The sequence below is a fragment of the Fukomys damarensis genome, unplaced genomic scaffold, assembly GCF_012274545.1.
Source record: "Fukomys damarensis isolate Sample0158 unplaced genomic scaffold, DMR_v1.0_HiC HiC_scaffold_16, whole genome shotgun sequence".
Lineage (NCBI taxonomy): Eukaryota > Metazoa > Chordata > Mammalia > Rodentia > Bathyergidae > Fukomys > Fukomys damarensis.
The window spans coordinates 97,469,289-97,490,463 of record NW_022900928.1 but is presented as its reverse complement, the minus strand read 5'-3'; the positions used below and the strand labels follow the sequence as shown (position 1 = coordinate 97,490,463).

Sequence of the window (21,175 nt, the reverse complement as noted above, 5' to 3'; positions counted from 1 at the left end):
TAGGTAGATAGATAGATAGATCTCTATAGAGATCTATATATATGCAAGTACCACCTGGGTTGCTTAATTTGTTGGTTTTGATGTAAAATTTGTATATTGTTAAATTTTTTTTCTCTAAAAATAAAGTGATTTCACTTTTTCTGATTGCAAGAATAATATGTGCTCATTGCATATTATTCATCCAGCACCAAAAAGTTAAAAACAAATAAAACTCGTAACAGCGAGGGCCAGGGATTTAGCTCAGTGGTTCTGTTGTGTGCCTCACAAGTGCAGGACCAGAATTGGATCCCTGGTACCAAAAAAAAAAAACAAATACAAAAACTCCTAGCAGTGAGTAGTTTTGGACCACAGAAGTGGCATTTTGCTATACAAGGAGAGATCAAAATATACAGTGACTGTTTAAATTTAAAGTGTTTATCATAGTAAAAGGTTATATTGTCTTTAATTATCATTAATTTCAGAATGCTCCCCCACGCTTGAAACATCTTACTCATTGTTGCCATTTTCTGAAGCAATTGTAGAAGTCCTCTTTCAGTGTCTTCACAAAGTGTGATATAAATACACTGAATACTGCTTCCTATCACCATACAGTGGAAATGCAGGCTCATAACATTTGGGTATGTCCTCATCCACTTCCTTCTCCAGATCTCCTGCCATGCAATTTCTGGGTCTTCCTCAAAGTCACAGTGACCATAAAGGGTAAATATTTTCATTTGCTTCTGGACATGGATGGAGAATGCTAGTACAATTTAAGATATGCAAGAGTACTGCCAAAACTGCTTCACAAAGTGGAAGAATGATGGGATTAGTGTGTTTGAAGTGGGGTGGGGTATATATTTTCAAGGGGATTAATGGCAATGTACCTTTTACTGTAACAATTAAAAAAATTTAAATATGGCTATATTTTTAGTCATAGGTCTCTGTCATAGCAGTAGGTCTCTATTACTTTCTTTTTTCCCCAGTTAAAAAGATTTTTTAAAAAAGTTTTTGCCCTCTGAAGTGCAAAAGGAAGATTGCTTTAATGGCTACATAATTTGTCCCTGTATGACTATTTTGTAGCTGAATCAAACTCATGCTGGGAGCTTCTTAATATATGTCTTTCTTCCATATAAAAATAATTAAACTCTACTCTCTATCTTGTGTGTACTTACTGCATTGTTTCCTGAAGTTCCTAGAATTTCTAGTCAAATCAGTCTAATATTTACAGTTTGAGCAACATAGGTTGTGCAAAGCCTGGTCTGCTATAGAGGAAAGAAACATTCACTGTCAGATATTCAAAAGCAAAACAACAAAAAAGCATTTAACAGAGCCAACTTTGTTAAACAGAAAAATATAAACTAGACTGCTATGGGATTTTGAGAGACAGTATTAGGATCACATGTAAATTAATTGGTCAAGCTTCATGGAGATGGCGTGGTGTTGCTCACCTGTAATCCTAGCACTGAGGAGTTTGCGGCCAGCCTGGACTACCTGGTGAGACCCTGTCTCAAAAAAACAAAACAAAAGAACAAGTTCATGAAGGAATAGATTTGAAATGTAGGAGACAAAATGTGGAACTGAAATTACTCAATTACAAATAAGCATTTTTTTTTCATTTATAGTCTTTTTTTTTTGAGACAGGGTCTCACTATGTAGTTGAGACTGACCTAGAACTCACTATGTAGCCTAGGCTGGTCTTGAACTCACAGTGATCCTCCTGCCTCAGCCTCCCAAGTGCTGGGATTACAGGCGTGGGCCACCACACCCAGCCCATTTACAGTCTTAATGCCTGATAATTAGAGTACCAAGAATAACCCTGTGGAAAGTGGGTGTAATGATGCACGCCTATAATCCAGTCACTTGGATTGCTAGAAGTCTGAGGCCAGTATGGGCTACATAGTGAGATCAAGGCCAGTCTGAAGTACACAGTAGGACCCTGTCTCAAAAACAACAACAAAAAAGAAGACACTTGTTTGAAGAATTTATGAAGTAAATTACTTGTTAAATTTTAGAACGTGAGGGCTGGGTATGGTGGCACATGCCTATAATCCCAGCACTCGGGAGGCTGGGGCAGGAGGATCACTGTGAGTTCAAGACCAGCCTAGGCTACATAGTGAGTTCCAGGTCAGTCTCAGTACATAGTGAGTCCCTGTCTCAAAAAACAAAACAAAACAAAACAAAACAAAAAAAAAAAATTTAGAACATGAAACTCTTCCTATGGCTTTATCATAAATAATCGTTTTAAATTGGAATAAATCATTAAACAATTTTGTTCAGTTTCACTTATTTACAAAGAGAATCAAGAGCCCGGGATTTGGCTCAGTGGTTCTGCTGCCTCCCTCTCAAGCACAAGGGCCTGAGTTCGATCCTCAGTATCAAAAATAAAAATAAAATCAGCAGCCAAAGCAAATGCCCTAATGTGGTGTTGGAAGCACTGAAATACCATTAATGTGCTAAGGGTCAGAGTGGATCTGGCAGAAAGAAGGCCAGAGGTTCTGGATGGTTGCTTTGAAAGGGTCATGGCATAGTTCTGTCATGGCTGTCTATACAGTGGCTTTTTAAATAGATCACTTAGGATCATGGATAATGTTAACTGAATCTTGCTTTCCCTTCCACTCACTTTTTTGGGGGAAGGAGGCATATCATTTTACTTGGGGGTGGAGGTGGGGAAAAGGTGCTGAAGATAAACTTAAGACAATGAGATCCAATGTCCTTGGCGGGGCTGGATCTCTCCTGTTCCGCCAATGTCCCCTTGCACTCACTTTTAATGGAAGGTAGTTGTGGGTTTCGTTTGGATTGTTAAATTTTAAAGACTCATCTTGCTTGCTGAAATGGATGCTAAGTCAGGAAGTCATGGGCCAAGGAGCATAGATTACTAGTATCTAGAATGCCAGAATTTGGCCTTGCGCCATGTACTGACCTGCTAGGTCCCAGGAGAGATGAGCACTGAGGACATGCCATACTAAAATGGTGAGAGCTCTGGATAGTGACAGACCCAAATATTTTGCCTCTTAGAAGAGAAGAAAACAAGAAAAGAAGATTAATCACATAGGAAGGAAACAAGTCCAAACAAAGGGGACAATCCAAGGAAAGGGTAGGAGCCTCCCTTCCAGAAGCCAAGACTGGCTTTGTTCTGGGGTGCTTCTGCACCCCTGGCCGCACTTGTTCCTTTGCTCCTGTGCCAGACGTTTTCCACTCTTTCCTGTCTTGTTCACCTAACAGAATACTTACTAAGGAGTCATGTGCCAACCATAGATAGATATCTCACACATAAAAACAATCCTCACCCCTTAGAGTTCACATTCCAGTAAGTTCATGTTCTTCCCTTTCCATGTTCCACCTCAAGGTAGACCTTCCTCCCAACTTTGCTCTCACCAAACTTAACTCCTACTATAGTGGTATAATTGTGTCCTTTTGTTTGTTTTGAGGTGGTCCTGGGGGTCAAACACAGGGCCTTGTGCATACTAGGCAAATGCTCTACCATTGGCTGCATCCCAAGCCTGTTTTTTTAAATCACACAGTTGTAGGGCCTGGGATGTAGCTCAGTGGTGTCATGCCTGCTTGGCAAGCACAAAGTCCTGAGCTTGATCCTGATACTGGAAAAAAATAAAATAAGTCACACAGTTGTCTTTCCTTTGGTTGCATGATGTAAATTTAAGGAGGGGAGAGAGTTATTCTGGGGTTCCTCTCATAGAGACAAGTATTCAGGTGAGGCAAAGTTTTATTTTAAGTTTTTACTGAGAACATATTGGACATGTAGTTATGGGATAAGGGTAAGGGAACAATCTGGTGAAAAGGCTTTGAATATCTGCAGTGCAGAGAGCTTATTTGTAGGTACAATATTATGGAAGATGATTGAAAAACACTGGGCCGGGGATTTAGCTCAGTGGTTCCACTGCCTGCCTTGCAAGCACAAGGACTGGAGTTCAATCCCTGGTACCAAAAAAGAAAAAAGAAAAATAGTAAGTACTGAAATCATTGGAACTAGAATGGTAAGTGAAAGAGATGTTAGTCTTAACAGTCTAGCCAGGTTTTGTAATAAAGACGCTGAACACATTACTCTTTCTAGGTAGAGAATGAGAATGAAACTAGATGGGGTTAATAGTTCCCTACCCTGCACACTAAAAACACTTCAGAGGGCTGGGCTTGTTAGGGAAACCTGTCTCCTAGACAGGTAGGTGGGTGGGTGTATGGATGGATGGGCGGGCAGGCAGATAGATGGGCCAGGGATATAACTCAGTGTGAAGGCCCAGCGTTCAGTCACCAATGTGGTTTCAAAAAGGGAGCCTTTTAAGTTTTTTCCTACTACTTTTTCTTAATAAGTGTTGCTTAGTGAGCAGCTTTTGAGTTGCTACACATCTCTTGGAAACAAGTTGCTGTTTATTGTCAGTGGAAACACTTTTGTTTGTTACATTACAGGTTATAAGTGGGAGTGAGCACTGGTAAACAATGTTGGCATGCTCAGTAGTTTTTCTTATTTCTTTATGATAAATGAAAAATTTTCATAAATAAGAATAACAGCAGTTTATTACAGTGTGTGGTTATCTTCAAATTACTCAGTACAAGACATAAAGATTCTTATAAAAAAGAAGGTAAACTATTAGTATAAATGAAACAAGCTGGGCGTGGTGGTGTACGCCTGTAATCCCAGGCTGAGGCAGGAGGATCACTGAGTTCGAGACCAGCCTGGGCTACATAGTGAGTTCCAGGTCAGTCTCAACTACATTGTGAGACCATGTCTCAAAAAAAAGTGGGGGAGGGGCTGGGGATTTAGCTCAGCAGTTTGGTGGCCTGCCTTGCAAGCACAAGGACTGGAGTTCATTCCCCGGTACCAAAAAAAAGAAAAAAACCCAAGTATAAATGAAACAAATTAGCATATACATTGCAATATTCAAACAAAATAGAATCTGGAAAAGCATTTTAATTTCTCCATATTTCCCATTCCTAGTTTGCTTTTTCTCATATAAGAGAAACTGTGATATGGAGCTTATGTGTCTGCCTTGTTTTGAGACAGGGTCTCACTATGTAGCTCAGGTTGTCCTTGAACCCATGGCAGTCTTCCTGCCTCAGCCTCCTGAATTCAGGAATCACAGGTGTGCGCCACCATGCCTTGCTTATTTGCCTTATTAAAGGAAAACTTAAGGGGTACTATTTGTACTTATTCATTCCTATATGTAATTTAAGAATTGAGTGTAAATAGTTTTATAGAAAAATATTCTTAACAATAATCGTAAAATCTCAAGAGTTAAAAAGGAAAAATAGGTACCAGATTGAATTTTCCCCTCAGCATCCTAGATACATTGTTGGCAGTCCTATATTAACCTGTTATCTGGGGACTCACCAACAAGAAACCTTGTTCCATCTTTCTTTATATGGCTCTGATGATTAGAAATTTTCTTTTTAACATTGAAAGAGTTAAAAACCAACTCTCTTGAGACCATTGGGGGGCCATAATAAAACAAATTTATTTCTGCTTGTTAATGAGAAGTTTCTGAGTTGATGGGTAATTAGCTTCATATTTTGATTTTTTTCATCTAATTACCTGAGGCTTTTTTTAAAAAAATCGGATCATTTTTTCCACTTTTTAAAAAAACGTTTAGTGCATGTTGTTTACATAGAGTAATAGGTTTCATTTTGGAGATTTGCATGTGTGTGTTAAATACTTCAGTTACTCCCAACACCCTCCTGTTCCATCCTCCCATAGGTTCACATTTCTTGAGGGGGTTCAATGTATGTAGTGCATTTGGTTCCTATTCATCGCTACATCACACCCCTCCCCCATTCCTTTCCTCTTGTCTAATAAAAAATCTCCCTTTCATTTTTTGTCATCTGTTTTAGATTCCGCATATTAGGGAGAACATGCAATACTTTCCTTTTTTTCAAAAGTAGGGAAATATATTGGGGAGTAGGAATAGCTCCTGAAAGATAGGAGGGGTCCTAAATGGGTTGCCCAATATTTTTCTGACTGGTTTGTTTCTTATACAGTCATTCATTTATTGGGTTTTTGAGGTAGGGTCTTACTGTGTAGCCCAGGTTGGCCTTGAAAATTTGATAATCCTACCTTAGTCTCCTGAGTACTAGGATTATAGGTATGACCACCATACCTGGCTGCTGACTGGTTTATTTCTGATTCTTCTGTTTTTCTATAAATGACAAAATTTTGGCCTCTTTTATGGCTGAATTATACTCCGTTTTGTATATATGTATATCACATTTTATTTGTGTATTCCCCTGATGGGCACCTAGGCTTGCCCCACAACCTGGCTGTTGTATGTCGTGTTGCAGTAAGCATAGGTCTGAAGTATCGCCAGAGTATGCTGACAATTAACTCCTTTAGCTATTTAAAAAGGAGTGGTATAGGTGGATCAAATGGTAGATTTAGTTTCTGTTCCTGAGGAACCTTCCTGTTGATTTCCATAGTGGCTGTGCTAATTTGCGTTCCTACTGACAGTGTAAAAGGGTTCCTTTTGCTCTATATCCTCATTTGCTTTTTGTATTCTTTGGTTTCTTTTTCTTTCTTTTTTTTTTTTTTTTGTATCAGGAATCAAACTCATGACCTTGTGCTTGCCAGGCAGGTGCTGTCCCACTGAGCTATATCCCTAGCCCCTTGTTTTTTGTATTCTTGATGATAGCCATTGTTTTCAGTTTCAGTATATGTATGTGCTGCCAAAGTAAACATCAAGATAGCCATTTTGTCTGGGATAAGATGGAATCTTTATAGTTTTGATTTGCATTTCCATAATCACCTCTGATACCAGGTTGCTCTGCATATCTTGGTGTTGAGACGTTTCATCTAATTTATTCATATTTCCTTTGAAATGTGTCAGCACACAGAATATGTTATTTGGAAGGCAGAGGTTTGGTTTAATTTTTATTACTTTTGTTTCTTTGAGACTGGGTATTGGTATGTAGTTCAGGCTGATCTGAGCTCGCAATGTATCCCAGGCTGGCCTCAAAGGTGCAGCAATCCTCCTGCTTCAGTCTCAAGATTAAAGGCTTGTGTCACTGTGCCCAAATTAGTACTTTGCTTTTAAAACTAGCCTTCAGTAAAGCCAGGTGTGGTGGTTCACACCTATAATCCCAGCACTGGGAGGCTGAGCAGGAGAGTTGCCACGAGTGTGAAGCCAGTCTGTACTACGTAGTTCAAGGCAGCCTGAACTACAAAAAACCCTGTCTCACAAAAAGCAAAACAAAATTTTAGTAGTTATTTCTCATGTTGCTTATAACAGCCTTTTCAAATTAGATTAAGTAGATTTATATCTATATGGTATATTAATTGTTCAGAATTTTTGTCTTTTGAGATAGGGTCTTGCTATGTAGCCCAGACTGGCCTCGAACTCACAGTGATCCTCCTGTGTTAGCCTACCACATGCTGGGATTTATTGTTTTTGTGTCTTCAAGAATGCAGCCTCCAAAATACAAATAAAGCTTTTGTAAATAAGGAGAGAAAGGCTGAAAGGATGGGAGGGGATTGGGGGGAAAAAAGAATCAAGATATATTATTACAGATACACATTCATATGATGAATGTGATTGTTATGCATAAAGTGTACCAATAAAATTAATTTAAAAGGAGTGCAAGTTTCAGGAAGTCAGAGATCGTCTGTGTCACTTACCACACTGTATCCTTAAGTAGTTATCTAGTCATTGAAGGAATGTCTTTACTTCTGTGTATGTTGTACTTTCATTTAATAGATAGCTTGTAACAAAAAGAAATACTTACTTTACCGTTTTAACTTACTGTTCTCCTTTTTCACTGACACTCCAGAGACACTTTCTAGGGGTGGAGGTGTACACCTCCAGTTGGAAATCTCTTCCTTAATGTTGATCACCCATTCCTCACATACGTAACTACCTTTGCATTTTACTTTTTTTTTTAAACCTCCAAAAGGAATTCATGAAAGATCTTGTCAGTTGCCACATATGCAAGAATGGATAGGTTTTTAGGAATTTGATTTTGTCCCAGATGTGAGAAAAGCCTCTGGTTTGATAAATGATGTCTAATTTGAAATTCTAAGTAGAAGGATGCTAGGTTTAGTATGAGTATTGTATTTCTCTGAAAAATGCTTGTTCTTTGTGAACCTATACTTGGTCTTATTAATACACTGTGTTATGTATTGTAATATAGAAGATAGAAGCCTTTTCAGATTCTGAAGGCCTTTTCCTTTCCCATTTGCTCCACCCACCCCTTTGGTATCGGGATTCAAACTCGGGACCGTGTACTTGCCAGGCAGGCACAGTGCCACTGAGCTACGTCCCCGGCTTGCCCATTTGCTCTTAAGAACAAAAATGATTTTGTTCCCATCTGTTAGATAGAATTGGTGCTGTTTTTCTCTAATACCAAGTTTTATTCTTGTCTTTGAAATTTTATAATTTGGAGATCCATAGCTAAACATTTATATGACTTAATATATATTCTGAAGAAAACTGTTAATGAATTCTTAAAAATATTTATGTCAGTGTCTTTTTTTTTTTTCCTTACCAGAGAATGGATCTTGGAGAATGTCTGAAAGTTCATGACCTGGCTTTAAGAGCAGATTATGAAATTGCCTCCAAAGAGCAGGATTTTTTCTTTGAACTTGATGTATGTATTTTTACTTTAATGGATTATATTATCTTTGTACTGTAAAATATTTTAATATGTATTAGTATCATAATAGGAAATTTATTAGCAAATTATTTGTGGTTATGTGAAGGGTGATACTCAAGTGAAATCATGTGGGTTTTTTGTCAATACATTGTAAAATACGTTGTAAAATTGTATAAGACAGATTTTCCCCCCCTAGTACTGGAAATTGAACTGGGGGCCTTTGCTCTGAGCTTTATCTCTAGCCCTTTGGGGTTTGTTTGTTTGTTTGCTTGTTTTTGAAGCACAATCTAGCTCTGTAGTACAGGCTGGTTTTGAACTCTGTGTAGCCCAAGTTGGCCTTGAATTCAAGGTGATCCTCCTGCCTCAGACTACAGAGTGCTGGTCCTCCAAACTCTCTCATTTATTTTGAGGCAGGATCTCGCTGAATTTCGCAGGCTGGCTTTGAATTTGTGATCCTTATGCCCCAGCCTCCCAACAAGCTAAGATTACAAGTGGGTTACCACATCTGGCTAAGACTGGGATTTCTAAGAAATGTGTAGAAGCACTGCAATTAATATGTTTGAAAATTAAGTATGTAACGATTAGGAAATAGTAATTTAAACAAATACAAGCATCTAATTTCTAATGTATATAAGGTCCTTCTTTTGACGTCCACTGAGATTTTACATTCAGATTGATTTTTATATTACCCCCCACCTTTAACACTAGGGATTGAATCCAGGGCCTTTGCACCTAGCTACATTCTTAGCCCTACCCCCCTCCCCCCGTTTCAATTTTGAAATAAGAGTCTAAGTTTCCCAGATGAAGTTTGAACTTTTAGTCCTCCTGCCTTAGCCTCTCACAGTGCTGAGGTTACAGGTATGTATCACTATCCCTCTCTTGTTACCTATATATTATATATACATCTATATCATTATATATGTATTAAGGGCTATGTTTTTAATGTAAAACTAATAGAATAGAAGATACCATTAGCCATCTGAAAAGGCCCTGATAAGACTTTGTATTGTTGATTTTATATGAGAATTATATGCATATAGGGAAGGCTGTTGGGTGTGGTGAACTATAATCTCAGCTGTTTGGGAGGATGAGGCAATTTGAGGCCAGCCAGGGCAATTTAGGGATACCCTGTCTCAAAATAGTATTATTTTAGCTTTTTTTTGAGATAGAGTCTTGCTATGTAGCCCAGGTTGGCCTTAAACTTACTCTAAGTAGTGCAGGCTAGCCTCAAATTCACAGTCCTCCTGCCTCAACCTCCCAGGGTGCTAGGTTAGAGGCTTTGGCTTTATTTTACATACTTAAATTCTTTATCCATCCCTGTACTCAGCTCCAAGAGATGGAGGTTGTATTCTAGTTCCCTCTCAGCTTTTAAATAGGTGCTTAGTTGACCTAACACAATTTAATTAGTTCATTTCTCTCTTTTGAGAGGCTATGTTTATGTTCACATGAGGAAATTAGATTTCTGTTGTGATTTAATGAAAAGATAAATTTGACAAAAATAGTAAATACATAGCTGTCTTCTGTGTCATTACAGACAAAAGTCTTTTTTGTTGTTATTATACTGGAGATTGAACCCAGAGCCTTTATACTGAGGTACATCCCCCAATGTTTTTATATTTTAAATCAAGACAGAAACTCCTTGTTGCCACAGCTGGGTTTTAATTTGTCAGCCTCCTGTCTCAGCCTACCAGAATGCTGGGATTACAGGTGTGCACCGCTCCTTGTGGTTTAGATAAAAGCTTTTAAATGATCTTTATTGCTTTAAAGAAATACATTGTTTGTGTTCTCTTTCAATAAATTCCTGGGTTATCTAACAATTTTTAAAATGTAGTCTGTGCTGAAGAAATTAATATATATATATATATACATACAAATATACTTTTGTTGGTTTTTTTGTTTTGTTTTGTTTTTTTTGAGACAGGGTCTCACTATGTAGTTGAGACTGACCTGGAACTCACTTTGTAGCCCGGGCTGGTCCTCCTGCCTCAGCCTCCTGAGTGCTGGGATTACAGGCATGCACCACGATGCCCAGCTAGAAATTTATATTTTTAACTAAACAGTTATTTAAAGTTTAATTTTACATGAATTATCATTTGACCATGGATATGTTAAATATGCCTGATGAATTTTTTTTTTTTTTTGGCGTTATGAATGTCTTTTATATAAATATTGAGCTGGGTTTTTCTAGTTCAATCATTGTGAAAATTCCCAATGGTTTAATCTTTGAAAAAAAAAGAGTTTTCCTGATTGTAACACTTTCACTGTGGAACGTTTGAAAAACATAGAAAACAAGTAAAAACTATCAAAATGTTCAGAAATAACATTTTCTTTTTTCTATGCTTCTTTAACTTATATAATAGGGATTTTATTGCACATAACATTTTGTAACTTGCCTTTTGTTATTTATGGATGAATTCTGAATATTGCCATATTCCTCAAGTATCTCTTTAAATGAGCGACGATCAGAAGTTCATGGTGTTGGCTGGTTATTTACTTTCCACAGTTGTAACACTGAGTAACACTGAATAAGATCTCTGAATATTATCCCCTGCCCTCTTTCCTTTCCTTTCTTTAGTCCTCCTACCCTTTCTTCATTTTATTCATTTGGTTTTTGGTTGTTTGGATTTGTGTACTGGGAATTGAACCAGGGGCCTTGTAAGTGCTTATCAAGCACTTTACCACTAAGCTATGTTTAATATTCAGCCTTCTAGTTACATTCTTAATTTCTGGAAGTAAAATTTTACTATGTCAGGAGAAATTTGAAAAGGTTTTTGATGAGAAAAATCTCATTGCCTTTTTATAAAGGCTCCATTGGTTTTTGCTTGCTTCAACAGAATATGAAGGTAGTAATTTTTTATAGCCTTACCTTTCTGAAATTATCATTTATTCTTTGCCTGTTTGGTAGAAGTCAAATTGCATTTTAGATTTATAATTGTTTTTGTTTTTTTGGTACCAGGGATCGAACTCGGGTCCTTGCTCTTGCAAGGCAGGCCACCGAACCACTGAGCTAAATCCCCAACCTATATTTATAATTGAACCTGGCTTTTGTTACTGTTTTACTTCCATGGTAGCAGGTTTTTTTTTTTTTTGGTACCAGGATTGAACTCAGGACCTTGTGCTTTCGAGGCAGGTGGTGGAACTATTGAGCTAAATCCCTGGCCCTCATGGTAGCATTTAAAAAAAATAAAGTATAAATTGGATGTGGTTGCACATACCTGTAATCCCAGCACTTGGGAGCCTCAAGATCACCATGAGTTCATGCAACTTGGATTCTATAGCAAGACCCCATAAAAACAACAAAACAACCCAAAAAAGTAAACAAGAAAAAACCCAATGTATAGTTTTTTTTGTTTGAGACAGGGTCTCACTGTGTAGTCCAGATTGGCCTTGAACTCATGTCAATCCTCTTGCCTCAGTCTACCTAGTGCTAGGACTATCACCACGTTCAGCCAAAGTATAGTTTTGTTTTTTTTTTTGAGACAGGGTCTCACTATGTAGTTGAGACTGACCTGGAACTCACTATGTAGCCCAGGCTGGTCTCGAACTCACAGCGATCCTCCTGCCTCAGCCTCCCAAGTGCTGGGATTACAGGCATGCGCCACCATGCCCGGCCAAAGTATAGTTTTTGAATAAAGATTTATTTTTTGATGGTATTGGAGACTGAACTTAGTCCTTCACACTGAGGTATGTCTTTAGCTCTTTTTAAAATTTATTTCATTTATTTTTGGTACAGGGGATCAAACTTGGGACCTTTATTGGAAACAGGCGGTGGAACCACTGAGCTAAATCCCTAGCCTTTTATTTTAAATTCTGAGATGGTCTTATTAAGTTGCCTGGGCTAGGCTCAAATTTTGGATTCTCTTGCTCTGTGTCCCAAAGTGCTGGGGTTATAGGCATGTGCCACCATACCCAGCCCTAAAAAAAGGTATTTCAAAATAAAGTTGACATTCTAGCAGTCATTTTTAAATTTCAATTTTGTAGGCCATGGATCATCTGCAGTCATTTATTGCAGATTGTGATCGAAGAACAGAAGTGGCTAAGAAAAGATTAGCAGAAACTCAAGAAGAGATTAGTGCTGAGGTGGCTGCAAAGGTAAGAATCTCCATCATTTGGACAAAGAGTAGTTTCTTTTTTCTATTTTATTTCCTTGTTTTTCTTTTCTCTTTTTGTGTGTGTGTTTTGAGACAGAGTCTCACTGTGTAACTTTGGCTGACCTTGAACTCCCTGTAGCCCAGGCTCACCTCAAAATCATGGTAATCCTCTTGCCTCAGCCTCCCCTGTGCTAGGATTACAGGCATGCGCCACCACACCTTGTCAAAGTGCAGTTTCAACCCACTGTTTCTGTTTAACTTTTTGTTGTTTTGTTGTTGTTGTTTTTGGTGCTGGGGATCGAACTTGGGTCCTTGTGCTTGCAAGGCAGGTGGCACAACCACTGAGCTAAATCCCCAACCCCTCTGTTTAACTTTTATTTTGCAGTAGACTTACAGGAGATTCTAAAGACAGGAATTCTCTGTATTCTTTCTTTTCCTGTCCTGGAATTAACATCTGAGACAACTGTAGTATGATATCATAGAAGTCGACAATGGTCTAATCCTTATATTTTACTGAGCATTCACTAATTATGCATGCATTAATTTGTGCTTCCATGCATGTATGTATATGTGTATGTATATATATATATGTGGTTCTGTGCAGTTTTATCATATGCAAGCTTGTGTACCTATCACCTTAAGATACTTATCTGTAGGATCATCACCAGGGTTCCCTCAGTTACCCTTTTGTAGAAGCATATATCCCCCAACCCCTGCCCCTTTATCTCTTTCATTATTGTTTTGTAAATGCTGTGTGGTATAACTGTTCTTTATTCTTAACCGCCCCCCAGTACAGGGAATTGAATTCAGGACCTTGTGCTTGCCAGGCAGGCACCACATCACTGAGCTACATCCCCAACCCTGTTCATTATCCTTTTGAGATTGGCATATTGACTAGCCATTAGTAACATGAAGTTTGTCCAATTTGTGTTTTTTAGGATGAGTTCATTCCTTTTTATTTCTGAGTGGAGTACTATGGTGATACATTGAAGGACATTTGGGTTGTTTACTACTTAATGGCTCATAAAAAACTACAGTAACTTTATATATAGATTTTTGTATTGACATATGTTCATTTCTTTAGGATAAATACCCATGAATGTAATGGCTGGTTCATAATACAAAACTGTTTTAGTTTTGAAGGCCACTGTCAACCTTTTCTAGAGTGAACCATTTTACATTGCAGTGTGTGAGTTTCTCCATGTCTGTGCCAGCATTTCATGGCAACCATATTTCAGTTTTTAATCTGTCTGATAGTCCTAGGGGGATGTCTTATTGTGGTTTCAGTTTGCATTTCCCCCATGACTAATGCTGTTGGATGTCACATGTATACCTGCTTTCTATATATTCCTCTTCAGTGAAATAGCTTCGTAGATCTTTTGCCCATTCTCTAATTGTTTTGTTGGCTTTTTAAATGTTGAGTTTGGAGTGTTGTTCGTCATGTTTTGAGTTACGACTTTTTAAAAATGTTTTGTGAACTCACCACATGCTACAATTATAGGAAAAGTAGAGTGGATCCAACACCAAGTTTCAAAGCCTTTAATTTTCTGTATTTTTTTTTCATTGTTGCTTTATTTTTTTTTTAAAGCAAATTCTAGCTTTTATATTTTGCCAGTAAAGCAATCACAATATGACACTCCCAAATTAAGGTTATTTTAAAATTCTAATAGCCAGGTATGGTGGCGTACACCTGTAATCCCAGCACTTGGGAGCCTGAGGCAGGAGGATCACTGTGAGTTCGAGGCCAGCCTGTGCTATATAGTGAGTTCCAGGTCAGTCTCAACTAGTGAGACCCTTTCTCAAAAAACTAAAATAAATAAATAAGTTCTAATAGCAAGATTTGTTCATTTTCTTTTATAGAGCTAATTTTTGTAATTCTAAGCTAAACAAGGTTCTATATATTGAATTTGGTTGGCTTATGACTTTCTGCTATAACAATTCATTATAATCTCGTGCATTTAGGAAAATGCAAAATGAGAGGATTTCCCAGGTAAATTTCAGTTGACAACATTTAGATATGGTGTTCACATATGTATGTACAAAGGGAAGTCGGTTCCTTTGTTTGAGAAAAGAGTTAATTTTAGCCTTTTCTGAAAACTTGTCTGTAGATGGGGAGTCTTCAGATGTGCATCTTGAGCTATAAAGCAGCCTAGTATCTCATCGTTAAAAGAGGTTCATAATTGTGTGTTAAGCCAAAGCTGATTGGTTATACAACACTGTATCGATTATTTATCATTGCAGAAGTGCTGTATAACAAAACTGCCTCAAAATTCATGTGACTTAAAACAGTATTTAGTTTGTCCATTTGTCTAATGGATTTAGACTGATCTTGACCAAGACACTCCTGTTGTCAGCTGGGTATGTCCTGTCACATGTCTTCAGTCAGCTGGAGGCTACTGAGTATGTTCAGGAGGCTGACCTGGCTGTATTCTCATTCTCATGGTAGAGCTGGCAGAGAAGCATCATGCCCATTCTCTAACGGGTTTTCAAGACTTCTTTGGGTCATATTTGCTACCATCCTAGTAACTAAAGCCACTGTGTGGCCAACTTCAGAATTGAGTACAATGGTACAGTGCCCAGTTACATGGCAAAGGACACGGATACAGGAAAGGGTGAAGATTGCTGGGTATTAATGTGGTTATTCAGTGGTAGAGATTTAATGATAATAAGACTTAGGAATCTCTGAGGGAAAGAGTTTCTTGGACTGAAAGAACTGAGAAATCATGAGCCCACTAGTTGACTGGGATTGGATGTCCATATCAGATTAAAACTTTGTTTGTTAATGTAATTGGCCACATAGTAGAGTGAACTAGTTTCCCAGGATGATGATGGTGATAATGGCTATATCAAACATGGGGCAAGAATTAATCCAGTGGAGGGCCAGGGATTTAGCTCAGTGGTTCTGCTGCCTGCCTCACAAGCGCGAGGACCTGAGTTTGATCCTCAGTACCAAAAAAAAAAAATCCAGTGGAAAGGTATGGACTGAAGGAGGGGCTGCCCTGCTAATGTATTGAGAACCACTACTGTATAATATATGTACAAACTATGTTTTCTTAGGATTTTATGGGATAGGTATTATCTCTACTTCTCAAATGAGGAAATAAATACATTTGGGTTTAACTAAGTGGTAATTGGTTCAGCAATAATCTACATTTATGGGACTCCTAAACTGTCCCACCACTGCTTTGCAGAGTACCTACCAATTCATTTCTCTAGCGCATAATTGAGCCTATGCTATTTGTTGGGCACTGGAGATAGAAAGATGACAAATTCAGATGGCTGTCATAAAGTATGCTGTGTGCACAAGTAGCTGCCAAAGAAGATACAAAGGGGAGGGTATTGTCATCATCTGTACTTGTCTGTTTAAGTGGAGAGAGGGGATTATGTTTGTTCAAAGATGCGTCTGAAAAGAGACTCTTCATTTAGATCTTTCTAAATCAGTGAACCATTGCATTAGTCAGGCAGGAGAGGTAGGTGGTAATGGGTGATATCCCAGGAAGTATGTGTAAATTTGCAGGCAGAAAAAACCAGGGCAAATCTGGGAAACTGAATGTAGTTTAGATGTGTTATGAGGTGGAAGGACATTAAGAAATGCTTTGGGAAGGTGCAGAGGGACAGGTCATGGAAGAAAGTGTATTTTACACTTATAATACCTAAGCAGAGGCTGGACAGTAGAAGTTACATTGAGATCTGGTATCCTTGATCTTATGAGGTGAAAGTAGGTAGGTTCAAAACAATGTGTTTTAGCAGTTTTTCTCTCATATATAGTTTTATTTATTTATTATTTTTATCTTACTGAGTTTATTGGTACTTTTTAAGTATACAGTACAGTTAATTCATCATTGGGATCCTGTACCTTTACATGACAGGTCTTGGTTCTCATTTTTTCCCCTTGTCCCTGCCCTTTCTTCCCCCCTCCACCCTTCCCTATTTACAAAGACTTTGTTTTTATTTCTCATATTTTTTCTTGTCTCATTTCCTTTCTCCTAACCTTCCCCTTCCCCAACACCTTATATATATATTTATTAGTATATGTTTGCTGTACATAATAATCACATTCATCGTGGGGAATTGGTACATAGACACATCACACCTTAATCATTTTTACTTCCCCTTCTTCTTCTTGCCTCCTTCTTTCCCTGTATCCCCAGACCTTTACCCATTTTCACAAAGTATACCTCCCTCTTCCTATTATCTATCTTTTATTCCCCTGTTCAAGATATGCTGTAAAGAATTACTTAAATTTATACTGCCTTAGATAACAAATCTTTTCTGAGCATTTCTGAAATACTTTGAAGTTTAATATTCATTCTGTTATTTATTCACGATCTTCTATTTCTTTCTAGGCAGAACGTGTTCATGAGTTAAATGAAGAAATTGGTAAATTATTAGCCAAAGTGGAACAGCTAGGAGCTGAAGGGAATGTGGAAGAATCCCAGAAAGTAATGGATGAAGTAGAGAAAGCACGGGCAAAGAAAAGAGAAGCAGAGGTAAATTCATGTCTATATTTCTTGAAGAATATGTATTTGGAAATTACTGAAAAGTTTTTAAAAGGAATTTAAACCAATTTAAAACATTTAAGTGATCTATGCCATATAGTAGTTGTATTTTGTGTTAGAATTAATTGTTTTTGGAAATTTGGACCCATTGATCTGTTGAAAAAAACTGGTAAATGCAATTAAACCAGCTACCCACACATGGTAGTTACACAGAAGACACACACATTCTGCATGTTCTTAGTCACTGTGACACTGTGCCCCACTGACCAGATAGACCCCTGTGCTGCTTCTCTTGTTAACTTAGTACATTCTGCTCATTAACTAGGAGCTTTGTCTTATCCTTCTTTCCCAGCACAAGTAAACATCTGGTATCTTACAGAAAATGTTCTATTTTCATTGGAACAACCTAACGGTTTTTAGGAAATCCAGTGTCTTTCAGTAGGGATTACATTGCACTTTCTGCCTATATCCACTGCCTGTAACTGATCACATCAGGCTGGTTTTACAGTCCAACTGTGTGGCTGCTATAGATACCTAAGGATATGATTCCTACTTTGACATGGCTTCCTCTCAACCCTGGGGAACCTATCATAGTTTTCTTTTTCTTTTTTTTTTTTTTAACCTTTTCCAGTGTGTTTTAAGATGGCAGGATCTGTTGTGGCAGGATCAGAAAGGAAAGCCCTGTCATCCCAGGTGCTTTGGAGTACCTGTTGTTTCCCTTCTTTCCTGGTATTATTGCTCTTCAGAGTAGAGATGGAAGTAGAATAGAGATGTTGTTTTAGGACATTCTGAGCATCTCTTTTTTTTACGCTGCCTTATATGTTGATGTTTAGCAGAGGAGGAAGGTAAGCATTGAAGGGAGGGAAGAGAAAAGAGAAACTGTTTATTCCTCCTCACAGTATCAGTAGAATGATACTAAGAACATATTACATTCAGTAGTGTATTCTCTTCTTTGGAGAAAGAGGAGAACCCAAAACATGTTAGATATTTCTCACAGAAAAGAAAGAATTGAAGGAAATTCATGCAGTGTATCTTATTCCCCATTCATTCATTTATTTTAAGTATTAGGATTTTACCCTGGACCTTTGCACTGAGCTACATCCCCAACCCTGTTTTTTTAAGAAATTTATATTTGAGACAGTCTTGCTAAGTTTCCCAGACTAGGCGCTAACCTTGTGATCCTTCTGTTTTTAGATTCCCAGGGTGCTGGGATTATAGACATGTGCCATCACACCCAGCTCTCTAGCCATACTTTATAACTTACTGGTATAAGATTTTGTCTTTGGCTGATGTCAGGGTAATGCCAATTTATAAAATGAGTTGAAAAGTGATTTTTAAAAAAGGATTAGTATTGTTTTTTCCTTAAATGTTGGATAGAATTTACTTTAAGCCATCTAGGATTGAAGCTGTTCTTATAGGGAATTTTGTTTAGTTAAGAATTAAATTCCATGGGGCCAGGAATGTGACTCGCAGCACAGTGCCAGCCTTACAAGTGTGAGGTCCTAAGTTTGATTCCTGGTATCAAAATAAAAAAAAAAAAAAAAAAAAAAAAAAAAGAAAGAAAGAAAGAAAAGAAAAGAAAAAAATGAAATTCTCACTGGACATGATAATTCACACCTGTAACCCCAGCACTCAAGAGGCTGAGGCAGGAGGATTGCCATGAGTTCAAGGGCATTGTGGTCTGAACTGCATACTGTGGTGATCCTCTGTAACAAACAAAAAGAATTAAATTCTTGGGACCTGGGATTTAGCTCAGTGGTCCTGAGTTCTATCCTCAGTAAGGCAAAAAAAAAAAAAAAAAAAAAGAAAAAGAAAATAAATGACAAGATGGTAGGTTTAAATCCATTGTAACAATAATTATATCAAATGTAAATGTTTTTAAACATTGCAGTTATAAGACAGAGTTTGCTTGACTGCTTTTTTCTTTTTTATAAGACCAGTACAAGAAGCCCACTTTAAATATAAAGGGTTAAAACTAATAGGATGGGGGCTGGGCGTGGTGGTGCATGCCTGTAATTCCAGCACTTGGGAGGCTGAGGCAGGAGGATCACTGTGAGTTCAAGACCAGCCTGGGCTACATAGTGAGTTCCAGGTCAGTCTCAACTACATAGTGAGACCCTGTCTCAAAAAAAAAAAAGTAATAAGATGGAAGCCAGATGCGTAGTATGTACGCACTTATAATCCCAGCTCCCTCTGAGGCTGAGACAGGAAGATGACAAATTTGACGCCCACCTAGGCAATTTAGCAAGACCCTGTCTCAAAAGTGGATTAAAAATACAAGCCAGGCACAAGGGTGCCTGCCTTATCCTGGCACTCTGGGACACTGAAGCAGGAGGAACACAAATTCAAGCACAGCTGGGGGCAACTTAGTGAGACCCTGCCTAGAAATAAAAAGTAAAAGCTGGGAACATAGAGCTCAATATGAAGGCCCTGGGTTCAATTCCTAAGACTGTTGCTGGGGGACGGGGAGGAAATTCAGATGAAAATCAGCAGTAGTTGTTATAACCTGTGGATTAAAAAGTGGAGAAAAACAACATGTCCAGTGTCGGTACCAAGGTACTTACTAGTTACAAAAGAGAAAGAGTTACTTCACACTGGCAAAAATAGGCACTATCACCAGAAATGGGACCAATCACTGACAGGTGTCTCTTGATAGGATACATCATGATAGTGGCATTCCTGTCAAAACTCTAACCCGGGTGGGTGGGTTGGGGTTGTCACTCAGCACTAGTGAATGTGTTCAACATGCTTGAGCCTGTGTTCAATCCTCAGCGCCCTTCCCTGCCACATATTAACCATGAAACCAGACAAATTCAAACTGAAGTAGGTTTCCAAAATAAGTTATCAATACTCATTAAAACTGTTAATGTTATATCGAACAGAATAACAGTTCCACGTTAAAGTAAACTAAAGAGGCATAAGCAAATGAGACATGCCCTGAATTGGATTGTCTTTTGTAAATTCAAAACTTAGCAAGACCTCATCTCAGAATAAAAATAAAAAATAAAAAAGGGCTTGGTATGTAGCTCAAGGTAAAGGCCCTCAGTTCAACACCCAATACTTCAGGGGGGTAAAAAGCTAACTGAATATTATGGGGACAAGTGATGATATTTAAGTAAATTCTTTAATTGCCTTGTATCAATATTCTTGCTTTTAATAATTATTTGTGCATCTCTTTTTAGGAAATATGTAAAAATAGGGGTAAAGATAATGCAAATGCTGAACTGTTAACATTTGGGAAGTCTGGGTGAAGGATATAGGGGAATTATCTTTTCTTTAACTGTTCTGGAAATACTTCAAATCAATTTTAAATTGAAATATGCATGTACAGCTTCATGAAAGCAAGTCAACTACTACCTATATTATTGTCACAAATTGGTAAATAAATATATAAACTGTTTTAGTTTCTCATTAAGAGAAATCATGCAACATTTAAGCTTGTGTGCCTGAGTTATTTTACTAAACTTTGTTCTCAAATTGCATCCGTACATGCCTCAAATTTATCTTTATGCCAGAATAGTATTCCATTGTGTATAAATACATTTTCTTTATCCATTCATCTGTTGATAGACATATATGCTGTTTCCACAATCTAGCTATTACAAGTTGTGCTGCTATAAACAGCTTGGATCCCTGTAACATGACTTTAACTTTCTTTTTTGTTACTGGGGATTGAACTTGGGACCTTGTTCTTTCGAGGCAGGCAGCAGCACCACTGAGCTAAATCCCCGGCCTTGATGACTTTAACTCTTAAGGGAAGATACCTAGATGGGGGACAGCTGGGTCAGACAGAACTTCTATTTTTTAGTTTTTGGGGAATCTCCTCAGATTTCCCTAGAGGTTGTACTAATTTACATTACCAACAATGTAGATGAATTCCTTTTCTCCATATTCTCGCCTCGCCAGCATTTGTTATTACTTGACTTTTTGACAGTAGCAGTTCTCTTCACTTCCTTCCTACAGTGTTTGTTAAAAATTTGATGTAGGAGCCAGGCATGGTCATGCACATCTGTAATC

General features: G+C 37.9%; 1 protein-coding gene across 6 annotated transcripts in view; it reads left to right on the top strand.

Annotated features, from left to right (window-relative positions):
• LOC104867351 (putative RNA-binding protein Luc7-like 2) overlaps positions 1–21,175 on the top strand; it is a 64,642-nt gene that overhangs the window by 29,024 nt on the left and 14,443 nt on the right. For all 6 annotated transcript variants that reach the window (XM_019208573.2, XM_019208572.2, XM_019208571.2 and 3 more), the window contains 3 exons: positions 8,464–8,562; positions 12,550–12,660; positions 17,006–17,149. In XM_019208573.2, the coding sequence (XP_019064118.1) occupies positions 8,464–8,562; positions 12,550–12,660; positions 17,006–17,149 (354 nt within the window). The remainder of the gene's footprint in view (positions 1–8,463; positions 8,563–12,549; positions 12,661–17,005; positions 17,150–21,175) is intronic.